Source organism: Thermobia domestica, chromosome 7 (assembly GCF_964235325.1).
Source record: "Thermobia domestica chromosome 7, izTheDome1.hap1.1, whole genome shotgun sequence".
In the NCBI taxonomy this organism is placed as follows: domain Eukaryota; kingdom Metazoa; phylum Arthropoda; class Insecta; order Zygentoma; family Lepismatidae; genus Thermobia; species Thermobia domestica.
The window spans coordinates 32,941,622-32,968,242 of NC_137460.1; the positions used below are offsets into that span (position 1 = coordinate 32,941,622).

The 26,621-nt window shown below is 39.2% G+C and overlaps 1 protein-coding gene across 1 annotated transcript in view; it reads left to right on the plus strand.

Moving 5' to 3' along the window:
• The first annotated feature begins 579 nt into the window (after positions 1–579).
• Positions 580–26,621, plus strand: part of LOC145689139 (dynein axonemal heavy chain 5-like) — a 53,133-nt gene continuing 27,091 nt past the window's right edge. Inside the window, exons 1-4 of the mRNA XM_081763271.1 lie at positions 580–630; positions 4,163–4,300; positions 20,220–20,321; positions 25,222–25,404. Of these exons, the coding sequence (XP_081619397.1) occupies positions 580–630; positions 4,163–4,300; positions 20,220–20,321; positions 25,222–25,404 (474 nt within the window). The remainder of the gene's footprint in view (positions 631–4,162; positions 4,301–20,219; positions 20,322–25,221; positions 25,405–26,621) is intronic.

The following is a 26,621-nucleotide window of genomic DNA, read 5'->3' on the forward strand; positions in this document are numbered from 1 at the left end:
AAAAGTAACAAATTTCCTTGTATTTCAAACTCATATCTATGCTTAAAAAAGTCTTATGTTCTTTTGTCTCGAGATTACTAGGCATCTTCTTCGACCAACCATTTTTTGTCCAATTTAATACTGTTTTCATCCAGCTATCTTGTTGCATTTCTAATGCTATTTCATGTTCCGTTAACAGGAATGTCTGCAACTGACTTATATAATTTTTCAATATCTCTTCATCTTGCGTCGAATTATCCCAGGGAAATCGTGAAAGGAAATCAGCCACTTTCACATCTTTATGGTACATAATATCAAAACTGTAATTATTTAACAGTAAGTACCATCTTAAAAGCCGTGGAATAATCGTGGATGGCGGTGTTTTAGCACCAAATAGCCATCTCACCGGTTGTGAATCCGTGAGAATTTTAAATTGTCTTCCATAAATGTATTTATGATTTTTTTTTTACCGCAAATACCATTACCAATCCTTCTCTTTCAAATTGGGAGTAATTTCGTTCCGCATGGGACAGTGTTGCCGACGCATATTCTATTGTTTGAAACTAATTATTAGTACCGCTCCTACTCTTGTGGGCGATAATGTCATACTGGAAACCTCCTCATTTTCCTGGAACAGAAACTGTAAAACCTGTAAAACTTGAGCCGTTGCAATACTCCTTTTAATTAATTCAAATTCATTTTCGTGTTTTTGTTCTCATTTTCATCTCACACCTTTATGCAGTAAATTCAACAAGTTAGGTATTTTCGTAGATAAACCGGGAATATGCCGATGATAGAAATTAACCATTCCTAAAAACGACTGTAACTCCTGAACACCTTCTGGAGCCTGAGCATTTACAATAGGTTCCAATTGTGATTTGTCCGGTGAAATATTATCTCCATCCAAATCATATCCTACATAAGTTATTTTTTTACTAAAAAAATATTCTTGTCTTTCCGTACCTTCACATTAAATTCTTTAATTTTTTCTAAAATTTTTCCAGTTCTGTCATAGCATTCCTCTACTGTTTGGCCCCAAATTAAAATATCATCCAAATAAGTTGCAATTCCGTCACATCCTTGAAGCATTTGATCCATAAAACGTTGAAAAATTTGCGGCGAACAATTTAAACCAAAGGGTAATCTTGGCTGCCGGTAAAGACCCCAAGGAGTGTTAATTACCAAATATTTAGTAGACTTCTCATCCACTTCTAATTGCAGGAGATCTAAAACTACGTAATATTTGGCTCCCATCACTTTATTTAAAATATTTTGAATTTTAGGAATAGGATAAGCACACCTTTCCGAGTACCTGTTAATGGTCTGCTTGAAATCAAAACATAAACGTATATCCCCATTCTTTATTCACGGAGAACTCAATTCAGAATAAACTCTGTTTTTTTTCTCATAACACACTGGGGAGGGGGCGCCTGGAAATTCTCGCCCCGGGCGCTTACAACCCACGCGACGGCACTGGGTGCGTTAAAATGTCAAATAATACTTCCGACAAAGTGGATACTTTTAAATATCTAGGATGAATATTAACAGACCAAAACTAAATTCAAGAAATTAAATGTCGACTGAAAACAGGGAATTCATGTTATTCAGGTCAAAATCTTTTGTCACCGCGAATTCTGTCGAGAAATTTGAAGCTTAAATTATATACTTATATATAATCATGCGTGTTGTACTATACGGTTGCGAAACATGTTTGCTTACTCTGACAGAAAACGCAGATTGAATGTATTTGAGAACAAGATAGTCAGACGAATATTCGGATCCAAGAGGAACGGGTATGAGGAATGGCGAATACTTTACAACGAGGAACTACATCAGCGCCGTAACTTAGATTTCTCTATGGGGGATAAGCATTAATATTGGGGCCCCCTAGAAAAAGTCGTTTTGGGCCCTCCTGCAAAATTCGAAAATAGGCCCCTTCTTTACATCTTTATCTTACTCTTTGTGAGCTCTCTGGTGTCTGTGGGCCCTCCCGCACATCCTTGGGCCCGTTCTATACATGACGAATTAATTTAGGGGACAATATTGTCAAATCTCAAAGCCATATGAATAAATATTATTTCTGGGGCCGCTAATAGTAGACATTTTTTTTTTTTTGCTGAAATGGGCCCACGGCCCATTTTTGTTTTGTTTACCTTTTGTGTGCTTTTTTGTTTATGTAATGTAGTAAACTTGTTTGATGCTTCATTTATAATTTCATGTTCGTATCGATTTGGAGTATGAAAATATTGTCTTAAAGTGGCCCCCTCGAATGGCGAGGAGCTTCTCTGGGGGGAAGATGCTCTCCCTGCCCCCCACAAGTTACGGCCCTGAACTACATAATTTATACCGTTTACCAAACATTGTTAGGGTCATCAAATCTAGGAGGCTCAGGCAGGTCATGTAGCCAGAATGGAAGAAAGTAGGAATGCTTTCAAAGTTTGAACTGGAAATCCAATCGGAAAACAACCATTAGGAAGACCTAGGTGCAGATGGGAGGACAATATTAAGATAGATCTCGCAGAAATAGAAGTACAAAATAGAAACAGGATTCAGTTGGCTGAGGAGTATGTGTCATTGAACCTTTTCTTTCCATGGGCCATGGAGTTAGGTAGTTAGATCCGATACCGCAACCAACAAACGACATTTACATAAATTAAGCTACTTGTACCATGGAAAACACATTTAAATCCAGTACCACAGACACTGAATTAAAACATCAAAGCACGTACACGAATAAGAACCTTACTTCTGAATCTACCTGTCACCACTTCAGTAAGTTCATGAAGTTCTTTCGTTTTGATTTGATTGTTTTTACAACGATCAACGAAAACTTCAGTTTCATTTATTGCGTAAAATACGTAATTAATAATACTTGGTTGACATTTTGAAGCATTTCGGCAACTTGAGATGAGTTGGGCACACGGACTTTCTTTATACTTCATCGCCTATCTCACCTCCATTTTTTTCTTTATCATCATCAGATGGATTGTGTTCATCTGTCTCTCTTCTTTACGACAGGCCAGTGCCGTAACTTAGTTTTTTTTTCTGGGGAGGGGGAAAGGCAAGCATTAATATTTGGGCCCCCCTAGAAAAAGTTGTTTTGGGTCCTCCTGCTAAATTCGAAAATAAGCCCCTTCTTTCCATCCTTCTCTTGCTCGTTGTGGGCCCCCACACGCGCACGCCCCTGGGCCAGTTCCATACATGACAAAATGGGACAATATTGACAAATATCAAAGCCATACGAATATATTATTTCTAGGGCCCCTAGTAGTAGACATTTTTTACTGAAACGGGCCCATGACTCATTTTTTGTTTTATTTACCTTTTCTTTGGGCTGTTTTGTTTATTTAGTGTAGTGAACTTGTTTGATGCTTTATTCATAATTTCATATTCGAATCGTGTATGGAGTAAGAAAATTTTGTCTTAAAGTGGGCACCCGTCGAACGGCGGGAGCTTCGCTTGCGGGGGAGAGCAGTTGCCCCCATATCCCCCACAAGTTACGGCCATGCGACAGGCTCTGGATAACTGAAAACGAGCTTAAACTCGGTCTTCTCTTTGCAATCTGTTGAACACTAAACATTCTCGTACTGTACTAGTCCCACTTCGAATTATCCAATCAAAAAGTTCAAAAGTTTGAATTACCCACGATTTTTACCATTGTTTTTAACAGAGTTTTCAAGAGAAATAAACTTTTATTAGAATTATCCAAGTTCGATCTTCTCTTTGCAATCTGTTGAACACTAAACATTCTCGTACTGTACTAGTCCCACTTCGAATTATCCAATCAAAAAGTTCAAAAGTTTGAATTACCCACGATTTTTACCATTGTTTTTAACAGAGTTTTCAAGAGAAATAAACTTTTATTAGAATTATCCAAGTTCGAATTAGCGATGTTCTACTGTATACGTTTTACTGTATAAAAGAATATAAAAACCGAGTATTTGTCATACTTTTAGAATTTATATGCGAGTAAATGCGGTCTCATGGTGTTTCGTTTATAAAATAATAAGTATAAATAATACGTATTATATACTGTAGTTTTAAATTTTGTATGATTATTTCTTGTTTCGAAATCATAACACTATCTTATACGCGTTTCAACATTTAATGTATATGACAGGTATGATTGGAAAATTTATAAGTTCTTTGGTTCATTGATTTTGTTTATTTGTTCCTCTTGTAGCGTCGGAGAGAAGAGTGCGAGCGTAAAGCTCGGAGGGGTGAGATGGACCCCCGGCTGGAGTTCACCTTCCAACTTTTGATGGACGGAACTGGCCTTCCTCGGAATGAAATCATGGACCATGTCTTTGACGGGGATATGGTAAGTAGCATATTCAACTTCTATTTTGAGATGTTGCATCAATTTTGCTTGAGTAAGCGATTACATCCTTCGTCAGGAGCAGTGTTGCCAGATTGGGCTACAAGTAGCGGATTGGGAGATTTTTTTAAAGTACCCTCGCTACCAAAATTTTAAATTGGGCGACACACTACTTTTGGGCTAATTTTAATTATCTCCAGGCTATAACTCTTAAATACACGCTACTTTCTTATTTTCAGACAAGAAATCACACTATTATTTTCGATATTAGTTCAATTCTTATTTTACTACTTTTTGATATCCAGATCTGACAACACTAGACTTTTATTGAGTTTGAGTTGATGCAGTATGCAATTTTGTCGATCCCAAACGTTTCAGTATTCGCGTGCTATCCTGTATTTTATTTTATTTTATTTTATTTTATTTTATTTTATTTTATTTTATTTTTTGCCCGCTATCCTAACCAGCTCTTTTAAGTTGGTCATGTTAAACGTACAGAAAAATTTGGGCAAATCTTTAATTTGCCCATTTGATGTCGAGAACAGAACCCAACCAACCCCTGCGGGGCAGAGATAGAGTGGGTCGGTGGGTCAAGTGGGTCGTTTTCTGAGTGGTCAGTGGGTCGTGGGTCAACAGCATGTAACCCACTGTGACCCACCACTCACTATGACCCACTGCGACCCACCGACTCAGTATGATCTATCGACCCTCTCTGCTCACTGCATTATAGAGAGTATCTTCTGAAGACTGGTAAATTTGTCACCGTTTTACTTTCAAGACCTTCATTTCCCTTTCTTTTCCACTTGTTTCTGTCTACTTACCTGAGGTGAGTATATCTAACCAAGTGAAAAAAGAACTTCAGGCACTTTTGGATATTGATGTTTTTAATAGTAATAATAGCAATAGGACTTACACTACAACTTGGCTTTCGAAACCTGTGGGCTTTTAGAGCTAACTACTGGAAAAATACATTTTTAAAACACTGTAATATATAAATTATTTATAAAAAAATTGCATGTAACTATGTGTGCCTGATCATCACGGTCAAATTGCAAAGTCAAATCAAATTACTTTTGGTATATAGTTAGGCCTTAATCCAAATTGGGATGTTATATTGCTTTTATTATAATGCATAATATCCTAAGGAGGTAGTGAGGATCCGAATTTTTGCGAAAAAAAAATGAGTATCTCGCAAGCCGTTAAACTTACGGAGCTGAAATTCAGTGTATTAACTCTTTATTGAAAATAAACAGAATGTGTCGTAGCATTTTTTAAAATTCTCCTTTATGTGGGGAAAGGGACACTTTCTATATATGGAAAATTGGTAGTGAGTTGGTATGTAAAATGATCGAAAACAATCGATGTTATTTAAGAAAAAAAATCAGAAACAAAAAATACAGTGCTTGGCTCCATATATTCATTGCTTTCTGCTATAATAATTGCTGAAGCTTATGTTTATTATATGGAGTGCTCACAGCACAGGGCAATCAACCCATAAAGTTGTGAGAAAAATAGACATAAAATATGTACTGTAAGCTTAATTACACGGAAATTTGAAGTTTGGATTGCACGCATAATTGTATGGAAAATTTTACACTTTTTTTCCCTTTACGTTGGTCTACTTACTTTGATTTGGAACTTTGAAATTTCATTCTTTTTTCCACTGAAAAGTATTGATAATTCAACAAGGAAATAATTATACTATGATAATTTAATTGAAATTCTTCGTAATTTGGCACATGGCAAACAGCACTGTGGTAATTGAAGTTGAAGAAGGAGGGAAATTCCCATTCACCTCTGAATACTTTCCAGAAACCTCGTTCCCTTTCGCTTTCTAGACGGGTGAGGGAACTTGGTAATGGTATTAAACCTTCTTGTGTAATTACAAAAATTAAATTTATAAACAAATAAGAAATCATCAGTTTATCAGGCTTTAATTGATAATTTATTCACAAGATTCCCTATCAAAGGCGTGGTAGATGAAGTTTCTGTTCTACATGGGTCGACATTGCCAACTGACATGGTCGATATGGAAAATATGTTGTATGGTGATAGAGAGATGATACTTCTTGCTGAGTATTTCAAAACTGACCAAGAAAAATCGTTATCAGACTTAAGTCTAACAAGTAGATTGTCGATGAGAAGCTGCAGAAATCGGGTAGAAGTATTATCAATTTCCACGACAGAATACGAACGGGGATTTCCCCTTATGAATTTACAGATGACTGATATTAGAAATAGATTAAGTGCTCAAACATTGTCTAACTTGTTGCTCATCAATGTTAATGGCCCACCGCTAGACAAGCTCAAAGTAGACGAGCTAGCTATTTCTTGGCTGAAGAATGGACATCATTCCACTGCGGATGATTTACCGCCAAAAAGTTACCAACAGGAAATAAATCCGATTTCAGATTTGTTTTAAGGTGGAAAATAACGAGTTATGGAAACTGTATACTTGTATTACTAATGGCTTATTTGTGTTATTCAACTTTGTACCTACTTTTTAGTAAGTCTCTTCTTTGCTTTAGATAAACTACTTTGGAATAAATATTCATATTAATTGCAATTATGCATATTTATAACTTAAATCTAACGTGGTGTTTTAGTGATTACACAAATTACAATTATGAGCATACTTTATGGAGATGCTCTCACATAGGGTACCCGAGCACCTTTATACCCTATGAACAACTGATTTTTCAAGTTTTTTTGTGAGAAAAATACTGTGAACTGAGAAACCATAATCTTTTCCATATCGTACAGGGGCATTTTCCTGCGAATAGAAGTTTCTTGTGGAATGCGTTCAGAAATTAACACTTGCAAGAATACTCTCTTAGTACAAGTATATTTTAGGCACACACTAATTTCCCCCCACCTCGAACTGTTTCAATTTCCTCACTGACAAACACTTTACCGTATTATATCGTCAAGGTTAGATCCACCGTTATTGTAACAAGAGTGGTGCTTGAGCGATTGACTAGAAATTCAAACTCCGATTAGTGACAATTTCACAGTCTTGTTTTATTACAAGTGTAAACTCTTTAGTCAGTTCAGAAGAGGCCGTGGATCGTGTTCAGAGTTGATGACGATGGATTTTGGTGAGTCAGAGTAGGTCAAAGTGGATGAGAGTGGTTCATGGTAGGTGGTGGATCAGAGTGGGTCGCAGTGGGTCATGGTGGGTGGTGGGACAGTGGGTCGTGGGTCAAAAAATGAAATGAAATCTTTAAGTTTTACGTCCCACGGTTATGCCGGTTAGGCTAAAGGAGACGGTGATGATGAGTAATGAATGAAATGGTGGAATGAAGAAAGTGGGAGGAAACGGGAGAACCCCGAGAAAACCCACGCACACGGTGTTTGTCCACCACAAAGTTCACTTGGCGGGGGCTGGGATCGAACCCGGGACCCCAAGCACCAGAGGTGAACGCTCTACCACTGAGCCACCGCGGCCCCAGGTCGTGGGTCAAGTTTTCATTGACCCACGCCAACTCTGCTGCGGGGTTTCTAACCCGTTCCTACTACTACTTCTTTTACTACTACTACTTTTACTACTACTACTTTTACTACTCCTACTACTACTTTACTACTTATTACTACTGCTACTTATACTATGGATCCATATAGTAAAACTGCACGCTTATTTTAATGAAAAAAGTTGTGAATTTTTTTTAATAAAAAAAAAACTTTCCTTGGGCCAGGTTTGAAGCCATGCCGAAAGCGACTTTCATTACTAACCCGCTTGGTAAATCACTTTTTTGAGTATTATTTTCAATCTTATTTTAACGAAAAAAAAATTATTAAAATTTAAAAAATCTTTCCTTGGATTGGGTTTGAACACACGCCAAAAATAACTTCTACTATTAGCTCGCTCACTAACGCGCTCGGCTACGAGGGCCGACAGCGGCCGGCGTTTGCTATGTCATTACTCATGACTCTTGATGTCCTATCTGTGTCAGCCAATAAGATCAGAGGATAGCTGAAACGTTTGGGATCTGCATCTGCAAATATGCTTGCAACTACAGTATTACTGATATTTCAGTTAATGCCTAGGTCTAATAATTGTACGGAGCTGTGTAAACGTGAACATTCCCAATTTAATTGTGTTACTGTATTATTTATTTATTTACAAATGTTTCATACAAATGTATTATCCATATTAGCATAATGAATAAGGGGAGCTATAATAAACAGTACTGAAATTCATGGCTCATAGATAAAGAACTTAGCGAATGAATTAAAAAAAAGTGAGCAATGTCAGTGAAAAATCATACCATAAAGATGTAAAGTGTATTTAACAACCTACAAACTGATTTAAGCAAACGTATCTCCTTGAAAACCAGAAAGATCGCCCATTATATTGCAAGGATCCCCACATCACAACAGACGCACGTGTCAGCTCAACACGTGCTAATGATTACAAACAACCTAGCAGACAACAGGCCAACACGGAAGACACCAAGGAACACCGAAAGCAGACGGACCTCACGGAAGGACCCGAGGAGGACCACCAAGGGACCCAGCATCAGTCGACCAACTGATCGCCTAACCTTTACCTTCCTATGTCGCTGTGGACTAAGGAGCACCTCTTCCTTACCCTATGTCGCACTGGGCTAGGGATCCATCTTAACTTATAATCCAAGTCTAACCTACAACCTGCCAAAGTGTTCTGAAAACTGCCATGAGTGGAAGGGGTACCCGGAAAAACATTTAGTATTCCTTCACTTGGTCATTCAGGAAGAGACATTGAATTAGAGACACTTGTATTTATTATATTTTGTAATAAAACTTGGTGAAGGGGAAGCGACACCCGGTCTATCATTTGACTTTACCAAAACATTACAATATACTATCACGTCTACCTAGTTGATTACACACTACAGTTCTACTGTTTTTGATGCAGTATGGTGTTTGCCTTAACACTCTACCACCAATGCACAGTGGTCGGAAACTGGGAAAAAGCGGTCAAACATCGATTTTACCAACTTCGCCGCCTATGAAATCGGTATCGATATTTGATTATAGGTATCTCTCCTGCTTCCAAACCCAGAGTTTCAGGACATAGGAATATTTTCGCCGTCCATAAAATGCATGTAAACGTGAACAAATAAAAATTTCGAAAAATCATTAGAAAAATGAACCAAACAATATGATATGTTTTAACCACTTACATCGTTTCTGAGATCGATGAAAGCGGTTGAATAGTACATTGGACTCAAATACTGTGTGTTTAGTGAAGAGTTTTATTTATTATCCATTGTCATGTCATATATATGATTGCTTTGTTAGTGTTACCGAAAAGTTACATATACGTTGACGTTTGTAGCTCTGCAGCCTAAGCTTATCCTTGCTTATCTGCAAAATAAGGTTTACTGAGTTGACCATGAGTAGTACAAAGGTTGAGCATCGGAAGTAGCTGCAGCCAAGTGAACCTGAAGGACTCAGCCCCATCTAACTGGAATTGCGTGATGAGTAATGTTGCGGTCGTGGTCGCTCGCTCAATCGAGATCCGCTATCTGAGCCTTACAAGTACATATTGTCTTGTATGTAATTTGAATTGCCCTTCATACCAGAATCAAAGTTGTAGTGAAAGCATCATGCATATTGCAGTGATAAATCATCAGTCTGAATCTTTTAATATTACCGAAACAACGTAACCCTTAGCTAAATTACGTTCCAGTAAGTATTAGTGTTCCTTCGAAGATGGTGCGAGTGCAAAACTGCGAACTTTAATTTTGTATTCTAAGGCCGAACACAACATTTGTTTTACATAATCTTTATTGGCTACACATATAATTAGAGGGAGAGCACATTGAACCTGTAACCGCTTCTTGGATGCATATTAACACCTGTCATAACTTAGTACTGGCTAGCGATGTCCAGTTCCCATAAGGCGTCATGTTATGTTTTCAATTTATAAACTGTATATATGATTCACGATGGTGGATTTCAAGATGGCGGCTTTCATTGTTCTGTGTCCTCCCCAATTTGTCCTCACCTTTATTACTCCCCTGCATTGTTGCTTTGGTTATATGTTGCAGTATTTGTCATTTATGTGATGGGTTTCCACACTTTTGGACCAATCTCTGAGTATATATAACTTCACGTATTGCAGCATGGGTTCTTCGAATCACTTTCCAGTAGTTGCAATCGATTCAGAAAATACAATTACATATAGAACGATAGAGAGAAGCCCGTCAACTTCCATTGTTTCGAAATAAACTATTTTTGTCCGATTTTTCCAAGTTTCCGACCACTGTGTAACAGTCCGAAATTGCGGTCGCCGCTTGACCCTTGCCAACCCAGACATGTGACGTATTTCCAACTCCAGATGTTTCTATTAAATCGATGTATATGATTAGTAAAAGTGTGTAGGTGCACAATAATTCATTTTTATGTTTGGACTACAATATAGTTCAAATCCGCTACTTTTAAAGCACAACCTCACTACTCAGCACTGGTTAGCAGCGAGACTGTACAGGAGAATACGTACAGCTTAGGCTATCCGTATATTGACCAAAGGACAGGATGCCCAGACTGAGGCAGAAAAAGACAGAAGAGGATAGGAAGAGAGACGCCTGATTCCATTGATCGGATTCCGCGTCACCCGAATTGGCGTGTGGCTACAGCCAATAAGCTCGCAGTGAGCGGTGGAATTTTATCATTCATAATTGTCCACAAATACGAACAAAATCAATTATGAATGATTAGATTCTTAACTGAAAGTGTAGTAACAGGGCACTGCGAGCTTATTGGCTGATGTCATACGCCAATTCAGGTAACGTGGACTATAATCATAATCTATGATTATTTGATCTTTGTCTTGCATCTCCTCGGTTGAGTATGCGTTAAGAGGATCTGTTCCATTGTTCACAGTTTCCTGTCAATAATAGAGGTGAGCAAAACCATTTTTTAAAAATGAAAACCGCTAAACCGACATTTCAGTTTTCTCCCAAACCGGTTCAGTTTTCACCGACACCAGATTTTAATAGAAAACCAAAGGGTTTGACAGAAAACCGGAACAATTTTGATAGGAAACCGAACCGATTTTCTTATAACCGAAACGGACTTTTGATAGAAAACCGATTATCTTTTCGAAAAATTGTTTCTTTTTTTAATGTTTTCAAAAATCGGGTTTTAGTTTTTCTAAAAACCGAAAAATGCTTCTTTTTTTTTACCTCGCCCGCTAGTCTATATGGGACATAGGCTTGATTGTTCTGTGCTATGATCAATATGTGGTCAGTCCTTTTAATTAAACGTTTTTTAAAAATAAATTACAGACTTTCAGTCAAGCGGCTACAACATCATCCATATTTATCATTTTGTGTTCAGTTGGCAACACTGCATTACATATGATGTTATTGAGCATGTCTGTGGGTACAATGTTTGATTACTATGCTGTTGTGTAAATGTCATTTTGGTTACTTTAATCATTTTGAAGTTCTTTCTGTGTCAGTGTATATTTTGCATTTCTATCTTCACATGATTCTAGATCCTTCTTTCCTCTGTATCTCCTGTGTTTCTGGATATCGGTCCGTAAAAGTTTGGATTTCTCACTTTTCTTCACTCCTCTATCAATTGGACATTGTTTGATTGAGCAATGCTAGTTTTAATATAAGATGTTCCCTTGTGAGTCCATAGGCCTACTTTAAAAAGAAACTTTAAAAAGATCTCTGAATCATTGTTGGGAGCACCTTCGTGGCTAAGCGGTTAGCATACGCGCCTTTGGCGTGAAAGACCCGGATTCAATTCCCGACGGGAGCTCATGTGGTTTGGATTCCACATTAATCAGTAGTCCCGTCTCATACAGGCTCGCTACTGAAAGAGATGTTAAACTCAAGGGCAACTCAACTCAATCATTGGTTGGTCGATCTCCACCTTTGCTCGATGGTGATCAGTCTTATAACCGAAAATGACATATTGTTACTACTTCCGGTTTGGAGAAAGCGTTAAAAGAGGAGATACCAACTTACTATTTGATCACTGAGTTTATATATGTTTTTCTTGCTATCTCTTACCAGTTTTATGGGGAGGGGCACGGTGGATCAGTCATAGATTACTTACCTCTGGTGTGTGGGGTCCCTGGTTCGATCTCCCGTATCCTCCCACATTTTCACTCCACCAAGTCTTCCATCATCATTCACTTGTCTTAATCATCCGTATTCCTTAGCCTAAATAGCCTACTCGTGGGACATTAAACTGAAAGATTTCATTTTCTTGCTTTTTGCTTTTTTTTATAATACTTGTCGACAATCAGACAGACAGATGAACATAAAAGTTCTACAATACTTCCTGGTGGCACAGTAGTGGAGCACTTAATTCTGGTACGTGGGTTCCGTGGTTCGATCCCATGCCAAGTAAGTTTGTGGTGGACAATATCGTGACCGTGGGTTTTGTCGGGCTACTCCCGTTTCCTCCCACACTCTTATTTCACTAATTCTTCCATCATCATTCACTTGCCTTAATCATTCGTTTCCGTTAGCCTAAAGCAGTGGCGGATCAACGGGGGCAATCGCTCCTCCCCTCCAGAAGAGGACACTTTTATTTTATATATAAATAAAACTCATTCCAAAGTTTGGAGCTCTTAAAAGTAGCTCTAACGAGGGAACCTATCCAAGTGCAACTCTGACTTCGAGTCGAGACTATGGTCATTGGATACCTTGTCCCAAAAGAACTTAACACGAAAAGTGATACATCCTCGATCGCAACCGTTGCAGAGATATAAGCGTGAAAAGTTAGAAATTGAGCTCCATACTATATATTACAAAGTCAGCTTCCGGGTCAGATTTTTCGGAAACGGTCAGGTAAGGAACCTCAGCGAATACATATCAAATTAGTGTTGGGAGCCCACCACCTTTTGAATGAAAAAAATGTTGCCCCCGGGGCACTCGCAGGGTCCCAGGCGGGGTCCAACTCAAAATTGGCAAATGGAACCGGGGGTCAAGTAACATATTGTATGAAAGCTATTGTTAAATAAAAGAAGATAGAACAAATCTCAACTCTCTATGATGACCCTGTGCAAACGGGCAACTGGTCAAAATGTCAATACAACCTACATCAGACAATATATGGCCACTCTTCTAAATCCGTTAAGTTGATATTTGTTCTATCTTCTTTTATTTAACAATAGCTTTCATACAATATGTTACTTGACCCCCGGTTCCATTTGCCAATTTTGAGTTGGACCCCGCCTGGGACCCTGCGAGTGCCCCGGGGGCAACATTTTTTTCATTCAAAAGGTGGTGGGCTCCCAACACTAATTTGATATGTATTCGCTGAGGTTCCTTACCTGACCGTTTCCGAAAAATCTGCCCCGGAAGCTGACTTTGTAATGTATAGTATGGAGCTCAATTTCTAACTTTTCACGCTTATATCTCTGCAACGGTTGCAATCGAGGATGTATCACTTTTCGTGTTAAGTTCTTTTGGGACAAGGTATCCAACGACCATAGTCTCGACTCGAAGTCAGAGTTGCACTTGGATAGGTTCCCTCGTAAGTAGCAGTATTTCAACCCACCGCCCCACCCCCCAGAAGTCCGTCCTGGATCCGCTTCTGGCTTAAAGAGCATAATCGTGGGACGTTAAACTGCAAGATTTTACTTCATTTTTACAAGACTACTTATACTTATGTAAAGTGAAGTTTGGAAGTATACACACTACACATTATGATTTTGAAAATCACTGCGGAAGAGACGTCGTAACCAGGCCTATAGCCAGCCCAAAAATGTAAGGGGGGGCTGAAGTTAGGGGGACCGACCCAACCATATTTAAGTTCATCACCATATAATAGTTCATTTGCAAGCTTGCTGTGAAAATCTTACGGGGCCCGGCCCTCCTAGACCCGCTGGATACGGGCCTGGTCATAACCGTTCGCGAGAAACTGGAAAGGAAAACCTCATTATTCTCGAACTAACGTTGAGCATACGGATTGTTGGTGCTATGATGGACAAATTAAAGCGAGTGAAAAAAAAAATCTTTTTCCAATTATAAAAGTAATTTCTCTACGTTTGGGTCCCATTTCCAAACATTAGATGGCGTTTCCTTTTTGTTTCTTTCACTCATTCTTAAAAGTATTCCTCAACCAATACTTGATTCTACTATCTCTCTTCTTTATATCTCATCCAGGAAAAGGAAATTTACTAAATTAAAACTGTGCCAGGCACCAAACATCAGAATTGCCTGTGTCGTGGGGACGATCCTTTTTCAATAGATTTTTATCGCTTCTTTTGATGTCACGTAACGTGTCTACTATACGTATAACCATAATATTAAATTAGGATTTTAGAAGGTAAAAAAAAAGTGAAAAGAAAATAAGAAAGCTTTTTTCTTTTTTTAAAAAAAAAAGGTCAAATGCATTGCAGGATGCATTTCCGCAGTGCTGACTTTGTCACTTTCGGTGACACGATAAGCCCATGACGTGACATTTTAAAATTTTAGTTCTCACAGGGTCGGCACGGAAGAATACACAATACATGCAAACATACGTATTTGTAACAAAAGGCTTCTGCATAGGAATTTCTCGTCTTGTATAGACAACGCTAGTAGCCACTAGGAATGAAATGAAATGTAATCTTTCGGTTTAACGTCCCACGATTATGCTCTTTAGGCCAGGGGCGGATCCAGGACGGGCTTCTGGGGGGGGCGGTTGGTTGTAATACTGCTACTTAGAGCTACTTTTAAGAGCTCCAAACTCTGGAATGGGTTTTATTTATATATAAAATAAAAGTGTCGTCTTCTGGGGAGCGATCGCCCCCCTGGATCCGCCACTGCTTTAGGCTAACGGAAACGAATGATTAAGGCGAGTGAGTGATGATGGAATGAGAATGTGGGAGGAAACGGAAGAACCTTGACAAGACCCGTGGACACGATGTTGTCCACCACAAATTTACTTGGCCGGGATTGAACCACGACACTCACGCACCAGAAGTAAGCGTCACCGCACTACTGACCACTGTGACTCCCAAGTAGTCGTAATTAGGGAAACAGGTCAAAACTCCCACAGGCAAAACCCCCACACTCAAGAAATGTCAAAACGCCCACACAAACGGACAAATCTCCCAAATGCACGAAGGTCATGACTCCCACAGCCAAAACCCCCACACTGGTAATCGGTCATAACCTCCAACGGTCATAACTCCCACACAAATGGACAAAACTCCCACACATAGCAACGGTCACAATCCCTACATAAATGGACAAAAACCCCACACAAATGGACAAAACTCCCACATGCAGAAATTGTCACAACTGCCACACAAACGCACAAAACCCCCACACAATCGGACAAATCTCCCACACTCTGAAATGATCCTGGTTGCATGTCTTGCCCTTGTACTTTTTAATAACATTTTTTATTCCACTTAAATTGATGTTGCAACTATTCTTCTTGCACTGTTTTCTAATGACAGAAACACTAAAGTGGGCGTCATAAAGAGTAGCAACAAAGACGTGCAATCACGATCATTTCAGAGTGTGGGGGATTTGTCCGATTGTGTGGGGGTTTTGTCCATTTGTGTGGCAGTTGTGACAATTTCTGCATGTGGGAGTTATGACCGATTGTGTGGGCGTTTTGACATTTCTTGTGTGGGGGGGGGGGGTTTGGCTGTGGGGGTATTGACCTAAACCCGTAATTAGACCAGCGGGGATTGCTTATAAAAAAATCTATTTCCATCGGGTATGGAACTTGGGATCACTTTCGATAACCACTTGGCTAACATTAGCACTAAACCATTAGATCAGTGGTTATTAACCGGTGTGCGTGAGATTCAATGTGTTTACCACTCAACTTTCGAGGTAATACGAGAATAAACATGGGAAATAACTATAAAAATAATATTATAATTCAATACAACTAAAAGAGAAAGGATCAAGTGAAATATTCCAAAGAACTAAAGGTACAGTAGAGCGTCGATTATCCGAAGTAATTGGGGAACATGGGTGTTCGGAAAATTGGTTTGTTCGGATAATCGAACTGTACATGTTTATTTGCCATGCGCGGAGCGGCACGCCTCAACTCTAAGCTGGCGCAGCTGTTGCTGTGAACAGCTTTGATACTGCCGCTACTTCTACAGCCAGTGCCAACCGACAGAAGTGTGCTGATTGTTGAAACACAGCGACTGGCGGCTTGGCCGGTCAGCAGCGCCTTATGAAGGCCCCATTAGAAGCAATGTTCCGCCAGCGGTGGCTCAGTGCGGCGACTACTGTGGGAAACTTGGTTTGGGAGTGAGGGGGATGATGGACGGTAGGGTGGGAGAGTAACAGGTGCGAGCGAGTACACAGTACGGTTAAGCGGTCGTTCGGTTGACCGACGTTCGGATAATCGACGCTCTACTGTATTTGTTTGTGAGAAATGTTCACGAATTGGTACTTTAGTCGGATCAAAATAAGAAACACTCGGTCGAAAAAGTGTAACAGCATTTTCAGGCGAGCCATCTTCAGCGAGGATTTTCTGCGTTTCTCTAATTCACACCAAGCAAATGCCGGGATAGTGCCTAACATACAGGTCTCAGGCCGCTACATTCCTTCCCCATTCCTTTTTTGTTTCTTCTCACTTCCCTGGATAATGTGCTCACTGAGGAAGGTCATCCCTCATTTTTAACGAGTTTAAGGTTATAAATGCCCGTAATTCCTAGAAATTTTTTTGTGGAAACCTTTATTTTAATGTCTTCAGCATACGATTGGAGCCGTCGGTTTTTAGGGGGAAGGGGGAATTCTAGTTTTTTTCTTTGTAATTATCTCGAGAATTATTAGTCTTCAAAGGAAACAGGTATAAGAAAACTATAGCTTATAAAATTCTACATAAAAAAGTTCTCAGATTAAAGAAAAACAATCGATAGTTTCAAACATACGGACTGAATTTCGAAGTTTGTTCGGAAAGTAAGATCCATTTGGTAATTAAAAAAAAAAGAGAGAGAGAGAGAGATCGAATACAGATAAAGAAAGCAATGTATTGCACAAAAATCAATAACACTTACACTACTTTTCCACATAGCTCCCGTAATTTTCTAGGTATTCTTCATACCTTGGTATAAGTTTATGTATTCCTGCGTCATAGAATATTGCCGCCTGTGTTGTCAACCATGTGCTAACATGTTCTTTTAACTGTTCATCGCTGTTGAAGCGCTTACCACCAAGGAAAGTCTTCAGATGCAGAAGTCGCTAGGAGCGAGATAGGGACTGAACGGAGGATCGCCAAAAACGTCCCAGCCAAAGCTTTCAAGGAGTTATTTAGTCACTTTCGCAGTGTGTGGTTGGGCATTGTCGTGAATAAAAACCACACCTTTTCAGAGCATTCCTCTTCGTTTGTTCTGTATTGCACGACGCAGTTTCGTCAGTGTCTCGTAATAAACATCTTTATTGATTGATTATCTTTATTGCTGGTGGTAAAAATTCAATCAGTAAAATGCCTTGTCTGTCCCAAAACACTGTGGAGATGATTTTTCCGGATGTCTAGAATTGCTTTGGTTTAACCTTTGTTGGGGACGAAGTGTGCCTCCATTCCATGGATTGTCGTTTTGTTTCACGGGTGTCATAAGCAACCCAACTTCCATCCCCCGTGACTATCTGCGATAAAAAGTTCTCGCCATTCATCATGATAACGTGACACAAAATCAAGGGCGCTGCCCATCCGTTGTTTTTTCTATTGTTCAGGCACCCAACGTGCGTAAAGTTACAAAAACCTAGTTTTTCAGTAACAATCTCGTAAAGTAGGCCTACTGTTTTGTGAAATTTGTGGAAATTCAAGAGTAAGAGCATTAATCGTAAACTTACGGTAGTTCTTAATCTTTTCTTCGACTGCACTCACTAGTTCGTCAGAAACCACAGATAGACGTCCACATCGTTCTTCGTCATGCACTTGATCACGCCCTTGCTTAAATTGTCCGAGCTATCTCCTCACCATTGAATTACTCATTCCACTTTCTCCGTAAACCTCCACAGATTTGTCGATAAATGTCACTTGGTTTTACGTTCTTCGCATTCACAAAACGAATCACAGACGTAATTTCACAAGCGGCGGGATTTTTGATCAATGCTTCCATTATCAACAATCACTACGAACGACACACAACACAGGGCGATCTCAAAATGGCGCTATTTTGTTCTGCTTGGATCAGTGTAACTAGTGCGCATGAGCGGAACTGGATTCTTAGCGCTGCCGCAGAGAAAAATCGAAACGGAACTTATTTTACGAACTTTCTATCGTATATCTGAACAGAAATAGGATGAGGTTTTTAAGTTGATACTGCAAAATATGTATCTGGAAGAATAAGATCGAACGGGGGGAATTAGATATAGAAAGTTATTATTTTGGAAGGGGGAAATTCACCTGTGATAAAATTAGCCTGTTCCCGCCCCTCTGAGTGTGGTGTGGAAGGGACACTTTGAAAACTCAAATGGGGACTTCTATTTTTTTTATCCTAGGTTCAGATTTTACGAAGCTTGTCGAAACTTTTTTTTTTATTCGTGATAGATAATCTCGAAATAGTAATCAATGAAAAATAGTTTCACTACGGTTTCTTCAATTGGGAATCTCTCAGCTCAGGAAAATTAAAAAAAAGAGAGAGAGAGAGAGAGAGATAAATCTTCGAAAAAGAAATTGCCTGTCAAAACACAAAGAACTTAGTATAAATAACGACAAAGTGCTGCTCCTATCAATTCCCGAGCCGGCTGACATGCACTTCTTTGCTATATTTCGACTTAAATGTCATCTAGATTGTCACCATTCAGCTTAATGATCCCGAAAACAGTGGATTCAACACTAATCTCGGTCATTTTGGGCATTTTATTTTTTACTACTTCTCATTCTTCATGCAGAGAGGGCTGAACTTGCTCTTAAACCAGGGATGCAAATAACCACTCTCGCTCACTCGCTCGGGGCGAGTGGTTCATCGGTGCAGGCGAGTCACTATTATTTATTTCAAACTGTAAAGACTGGGATGTGGGCTAGTAGCTTTTCTCTTGGGCGAGTAAAATTTTGTTAAAGGGTCTACGCTATTACTGTTCCTTCCCTTTAAAACTTATTGCGCAAGTGAGCAATGTTTAATCGTGTTGGATATTCACTTCATATTGTTGCTTCCACTGTCATTGCACTTCATAGACATCATCGAACTTTCAATACCATTGTATACGTTGTTTTGAACAGTCGTACACAAGTTTTATATTACTTAAATTTGTTTAAATATTATTTTTTTTCTTTAAATATGAAAAAAATCTGTTTCAAATTTGCGTCCCCAATTACAGAAATGCGTTGGTCTCCCTGATTGCCTTCAGTCCAATTTAACGACCCTATACATGATCTAAAATCGAATCATGGAAATTGACATCAGAACCTATTGGTTTAACACTAATATAAGCCATTATCAACATACATTTATACTGGAAGAGAGGATAAGTTATTTAGTAACAAGTTTTTCCTTTAAACTTTACACTGCTCTAGCCGTCACAGTGTCATCTTTGTGGTTGCTGTCGCGTTGACGATGAGCGTCTATGCGTAGAATATAGGTTTTTAACTTGATTTTGATTCTTCATCATGTTCTGCCATCCAAGGGCACCGATTCTGTGGAGGGCGAGGGGGTCGGACCCCCCAAAACTCATGTGGGCCCCCTATTGTATTTATGAGTATATAATATTTGTCATAATTTGAATGCAATTTGTCTGAAAATCTTCATATATCTATCTTCTGCGTCTGAATGCCCCCCTCCCAAATTTACAGAGAAATCGGCGCCCTTGCTGTCATCTATCAGAGTTAGAAAGAAACATAATGCACTTAGGTTTCTGCTTTTTTGTACTATGTTAGCAATGAAAATATTAAGAAATATCATTTTCAGACTAGTTGTAACATTTCCTCGAAGTATTTTTTTGTCTTTAAAATTTATATGAGAAACTTGATGTTCTCTTTTAACATTTGTTTTTTGTTTTGTTTATTTCAGTTGGATGAAATAAATCAGCTGTTTCTGCCTCATGTTTGTAACAAACTGCTGTGGTTTTACCAAGAAGTAGAAGAACCTGAACCACCGCCTCCTGCTGAACCAGTAAGTAGCAAACTGATCTGCACCAAAATAGAATGGCGCGTAGTAACCCGCTTACAGTGTCACTCTGGTAGTGACACGCAAGTACCTAGGAAACAGGTAAGCGACCAATCACATCATGACAGCGTAAACAAGAAATATACAGACGTACTCCTTCGTATAAGTTCGCATGTTTTCCGTTGAAATTAGTTCTAGGTACTACACAAAAGTAACAACCAATCAGAAACAGTCAATGTCGTGAAAGAGTGGCGCTGTTGCTCGTGTTATGCTTGAGGTCCAAGGATGTTATAAAATAGAGAATCTGCCCATACGTATCTTCATCATATGAACTCAATGAAGCCGAAAAACAATCGAGCATCGTCTGATTGACTACTCTGGTCTCCGCCATGATTGTTGGCTCGAAACATTGCGATCTTAGTGGCACGGAGTAGGCAGAGTAGGTGTGGCGAAGCTGTGACGTATGGCTTCACGATTTTGTTGTATGGGCAGATCCTCTATTTTATAACATCCTTGTTGAGGTCACAAGCAGGAGGGAGTAAAGTATCGGCTGCTTATCAACCTTAGTAGATTTGGGGGAGAGGGTGGAAAATAAGAGAAACTAGGATATAAAAGAGAAAATAAGGGAGAAACTAGAAAGAATGTAACAGGAATATTGAGTTAAGTTAACCAAATACCACGCCACATTAAAAAGTAATATCTCGTTTCTCTGATCTAATTCGAAAGCATACTACAGAGTTTTTCCTTTTGCAACTCATCTCTCTCCAATAGTTAAACTTGTATTAGAGTTAGGATTTTAGGTGCAACATTTTTGTTTAAAAATACAAATTTCAGATGTAAGTATTCAAACAGTGCCAAACAGTGCCCTACCAAAAACTAAAAGGTGTTTCAAAAGAACACTGACGTCTGGGAGGTTGTTCCTGACACCAAGCTAAGACAAAAAGTATAGACTAACATGACTACACAAATGCTTCCTTTCAGAGTTGTAGGCTGCTGAATACATGAAAAAATGAACTTTAAAGATCCATAGCTCCAAAATTATTGGACCTACCGTAGTCGGATCAAGACGTAAACTAGGAAATAATATGTACGCTATCCAAAACTACATGTTTCAGTATCCTAAGGTACTCATGCAACAATTTTTATAGAGGGAGTTTTGCTACGGGCATAGCCTATAATTTGAAGTACTCACCAACTGACTCTATAAAAATTGTTGTGGAAGCATCGCAGGATTCTGAAACATGGATATTTAGGTAAGGCACATACTGGTTCCTAAGTGGTCTTGACTCGACTACTGTAGGTCCCATAGTTTTGGAGCTATGGACCTTTATTTTTTTGTTTTTGGCAGCCTATAACTCCGAAAGGAAGCATTTGTGCACCCAAATTGATCGATTCGTTGTCGGTGTTGTTTTGAAACACCCTGTATATAAACTTAAAATGCACTAATATTTATAAAGCTATTCACAAGTTTTTTTTTTATTTAAAAAAAACTACACGATGTGACACAGTGACAGAAAGCAGAACTTCTGTTAATAATGATGTTAAACTAACACCAGACTCAAAATAGCCGTTTGTGGCTGTCATTTACAAACTGAACTCTTTGAAGCTCAGGATGAAATCTTCCCCGAACTGGGAATGAGATATGAGCAAGATTTTGTACCAAACCAAAAATGGTTTTGTATCTGTTCCTTGTTTTTTTTTTTTTTTTCTTTCTTGCCTGTCAGATAGAAATTAGGCGAAAAGTTAAATACAAATATCGAGGTGGATAACTTCTAGGTACCTTATAAGATAGTTAGCAACCAAAACGACTCTTAGGATGTGGGGGTTGCATAAGTAACATTTGCTGGCAAAACCTGCAGTTTGAAAATCAATCAAAATAGGCAGATCTTGACTGAACATAACGCACAAATATTGGATATTATAAACGCACTTTCTTAGTTGTCATGTCCATTATAGGAAAACAGAAGATGTACTTGAACAAGAAAATTATAAAAAGTCAAAAAGCGAAAATTTCCAGTTTCTAATAGGAAAAAAATCTCCATTCCAAAAAGTCGGCTTTTTCGCACCTGTAGTAACGACAGTCTGTGGTTAATAGAGCTGTCTCCATGTTTTTAGTTACTACTAGCTGAATATACCCACTCTTCGCATGGGTCAGATAAAATGTCTATGTAAACAAACTGAACTACAATAAAAACATCGGTCATTTTCTACTACTTATACATATCCCGGTAAACGCCCCCTGAGACCCCCTGATTCGAATTTTAAAAAAACGCCTCTGACCCCCAGCCGATGGGGGCTGTATTTGGAAGTCAACGCCTATGGGAGTAGACCCCTATCACCATTCATTTCAGCGACCGCGAAAACTATGGATTTGACACTAATATCAGTCATTTTGTATTATTTTTACATGTCTCGATGACTCCTCTATTATGACCCCGTTCCTGAGCTGATCGGGGCTAAATTTAAAAGTAAACGCGATCTTAAGTTTCACCATTGAAATCATCGATCCCGAAAACTATGGATTTGACACCAATATAGGTCATTTTGAATTAATTTTACATGTTTTGGTAACCCCCACTCGCAGATGAGCCCCGGCCCGCATAGTAGCTGAATTTGCAAGTCACCGCTAATGGAAGTGTCGCCACTGCGAAAACTATGGATTTGGCACTAATATAAGTTATTTTGGATTATTTTTACATGTCTCGGCATCCCACCCGGTGACCGCAGGCCCGCAGCCGAATGGGATGAATGCGGTCGGAGTTTCACCATTGATCTCAGCGACCGCGAAAACTATGGATTTGACACTAATATCGGTCATGTTGGATTAGTTTTACATGTCTCGGTTTCTCCCGGTGATTCCCGGCCCACAGCCGAATGGGGTGAATACGATCGGAGTTTCACCATTGATCTCACCGACCGCGAAAACTATGGATTTGACACTAATATCGGTCATTTTGGATTATTTTTATGCCTCCCCCCCCGCCCGCAGGTGACCCTCGGCCCGCATACAATAATATCTGAATTTGCAAGTCATTGCTAATGGAAATGTCACCATTGATCTCAGCAACCGCGAAAATTATGAATTCGACACTAATATCGATCATTTTCTACTACTTTTACATGTCCCGGTAAACGCCCCCCTGAGACTACCCGGTTCGAATTTAAAAAAAAAAAAACGCTTCGTCTTGATCTGAGGCCCGGACCAAGGTACCCGTGACCAACATTTGGTAACTCTCAGCCCAGACTCCAGGCCGGTCCTTGTAAACGCCCCCCAGTTCGAAATTTAAAAAAAAAACGCTTCGTCTTGATCTGGGACCTGAACCAAGTTACCCGTGTTGCCTTTGGCGAGGAAGACCCGGGTTCGATTCCCGGCGGAGCTCATGTGGTTCGGATTCCACGTTAATCAGTAGGTCCACGTCTCACATAACCTCGCTGCTGAAAGGGGCATTAAACTGAGATTCAAGTCAACTCAAGTTACCCGTGACCAAATTTTGGTAACTCTCGGTCTAATCGTCTGGTCCCTAGTGCCGCACACAGACAAACAAACTCTTTAATTTATTTATTTAGATAGATAAATAGTTGTGGAGTTTATTTAAGCATTTAATACAACCCTTTTCTTAATAAACATCAAAGCATGTTCATATTTAGCAATAACACAATCTTTTTTTACCAATAATTAAATTGAAACACTACAGTTTAAGTTGCTATTAAATCTTCAAAATGTATTGCTATAGAAATACATAAACATTACTGCTTAAATTTAAATATAGTTACGGCCGTCGTCCTGCTGTATTTTGAAGTAATTAAATTCAAACACTGCTGTTGTTAAGTTACAATTAAATCCTCATAGTAGTTTTAAATCTGCAAATGGCTTGTTTGTGCCATATGTTGACATCAGACAGGCAGACAGTGCAACGCAGCGGAGCAGCGACTGTTAACTATTATAACCATGTCGTAGTATGATCCGTTCTTTAAATCACGCAACATTAGCGTTTCAAGCAGAAGACAGTTCGCTTGTTGTTGGCTGCTTGAGCATTTAATGTCCTTGAAACCACCCAACTGTTGCCACGTCAGGCCAATAAGCAAAAGCCGTTCTGCGTAACTGATTTTAGAAAATTCAAAGGTGTTGCCAAGTTGCAACAAACATTAAATCTACGTGCTAAGTTCAAAGATGTGAGCTAAATTGCAACAAGCAATAATTCTACGTGCTAAGTTCAAGGGTGTGCGCTAAATTGCAACAAAGATTAAGGGCCTTATGCAGAGTCGTTCTGACGCGTGACCATCCTAAAGAGCTCGACTAACATATGTTTCCTGCAGTAGTCAAGTCTTTAGTATTACGCTAATCATGCGTCAAAACGACTCTGCATAAGATCTTAAATCTACATGTTAAGTTCAAGGGTGTGAGCTAAATTGCAACAAACATTAAATCTACGTGCGAAGTTCAAAGGTGTGAGCTAAATTGCAACAAGCAATAACTCTAGGTACTAAGTTCAAGGGTCTGCGCTAAATTGCAACAAACATTAACCTATGTGCTAAGCTTATGCTAAATTGCAACAAGTAATAACTCTACGTGATGAGTTCAAGGGTCTGCGCTAAATTGCAATAAAGCATTAACCTATGTGCTAAGTTTGTGCTAAATTGCAACAAACATTAACTCAACTGTTCCCAGATCAGCAAGGGCAACAAGTAAATTAAGCCAGACCGGGAGTAACGGCAGTGGAAGTTATAGCAATGGCATTACTCAGGCTGAAATGTTTCCTTTTGGATCCATAAGGATGCAATCTGAACTTATAATAAAAAAGTGTTAAAATTAGTGAAAGACTATTTTCTTCCGTAATCGGAAAAGCCATTATTAGTTTTATCTTGTTCTTTTTCTAATATATTGTAATGTATGTTCTTCAATTAGGTAAAACCAGGAGGGAGTCGTACCGCACAAAATCCTCAACTGAAAAGGCAAGGATCTGTACAATTGACACCGAGGAAAAAGCTTTTCCTCACCAATGGTTGGGACGTTCCACTTACTGGGATTTGTATCTACATGTTTCGACTGAATGTGGGCAAACAGCTACCAGAAGAAGGGTTCCAGAAGGTAAGTAGGGAAGGTGGGGGCATTATGGACACCTTAAGGTTGAACTTCAAATAGCAACGTTGCTATGAATGGAAAGTCGATGATTTTGCAGTACAATATTCTTTATTCTTTCTCCTACAAATGTAAAGAGGTGAAAGGCGTGAAAGTTTAACCAACCAAGTTGTATGTGGAAATAAATTGACCTATTGTGAATGACCGCTTTACCCCGCTCCCCGGGGTAAAATGCCCCCATCCTTGGAGTATGCACATATTAACCAAAATTATGTTTCGATAAGGAAATGTTAATTTCTTTATTCATTGAAAATGTTAATGAAACAATTACTTGTACAATCCGCGGCAAAAAACCTGCAACATGAGCATATAAGTTTATTGTGAAACGACGAAGTCCTTTGCTCCAAAATAAGTGTGCACGGGAGGAGGCCGAGGTTTATCCTGGCGTGATTCGTTCCCCTTAGACGTTATGTTCATTTCCTGTGCTGTTTGGCGTAGTTTCACAATAAACTTACATCCTCATGTTGCAGGTTTTTTGCCGCGGATTGTACAACTATAAAACAAAGAACAGAAAACTATAAAAACAAAAATAATACAAAATAAAACTAAATAAAGTAAATACAAAGTGCAATACAGGGGCTATCAAAAAAATTCGAGACTCGGTCTCTAACATGTCAACAGATGACAGAACAAGGGCAAATCGGCACAGTCCCGACAGAATCGGGACGGTTGGCAACCCTGGTTCTGAGTGTCAGTCCGATTTAACAGTCGGCGGAATCTGTCACTGAAGGTTTCCTTCCGAGCATTGTTTGTTCCTTTTCGCCGATGTGGTTTTTGGTGTGAGTTTTATAGACGATCACCACTTTGGAACCTGTCCCTCGCGACACGCCCAACACATTTGCCACTTTCGTCATGCTCGCAATACATAACTGAGCGCCAACAATATGTCCTATTTGGAAATGAGAGAGGTCAGCCACAGTATCATCGTCTGCTCAGTAAATTTCACACACCGTTCTACTGCTCTTGACGTAATACGGAGTTTATCCTAGCACTCCACTGTCAACAGCCCTTCGATACCGGCGCTATCTGGCCGTTGCCAACCTAGACATCTGACATGTTTCCAACTCCAGGTGTTTCAATTAATTCAATAAGTATTTGTATTTTCGCTTGTTTTAAATATGACTCGATTAGGCCCGTGAAAATATAAAGATTCAGATTTTTAAAGA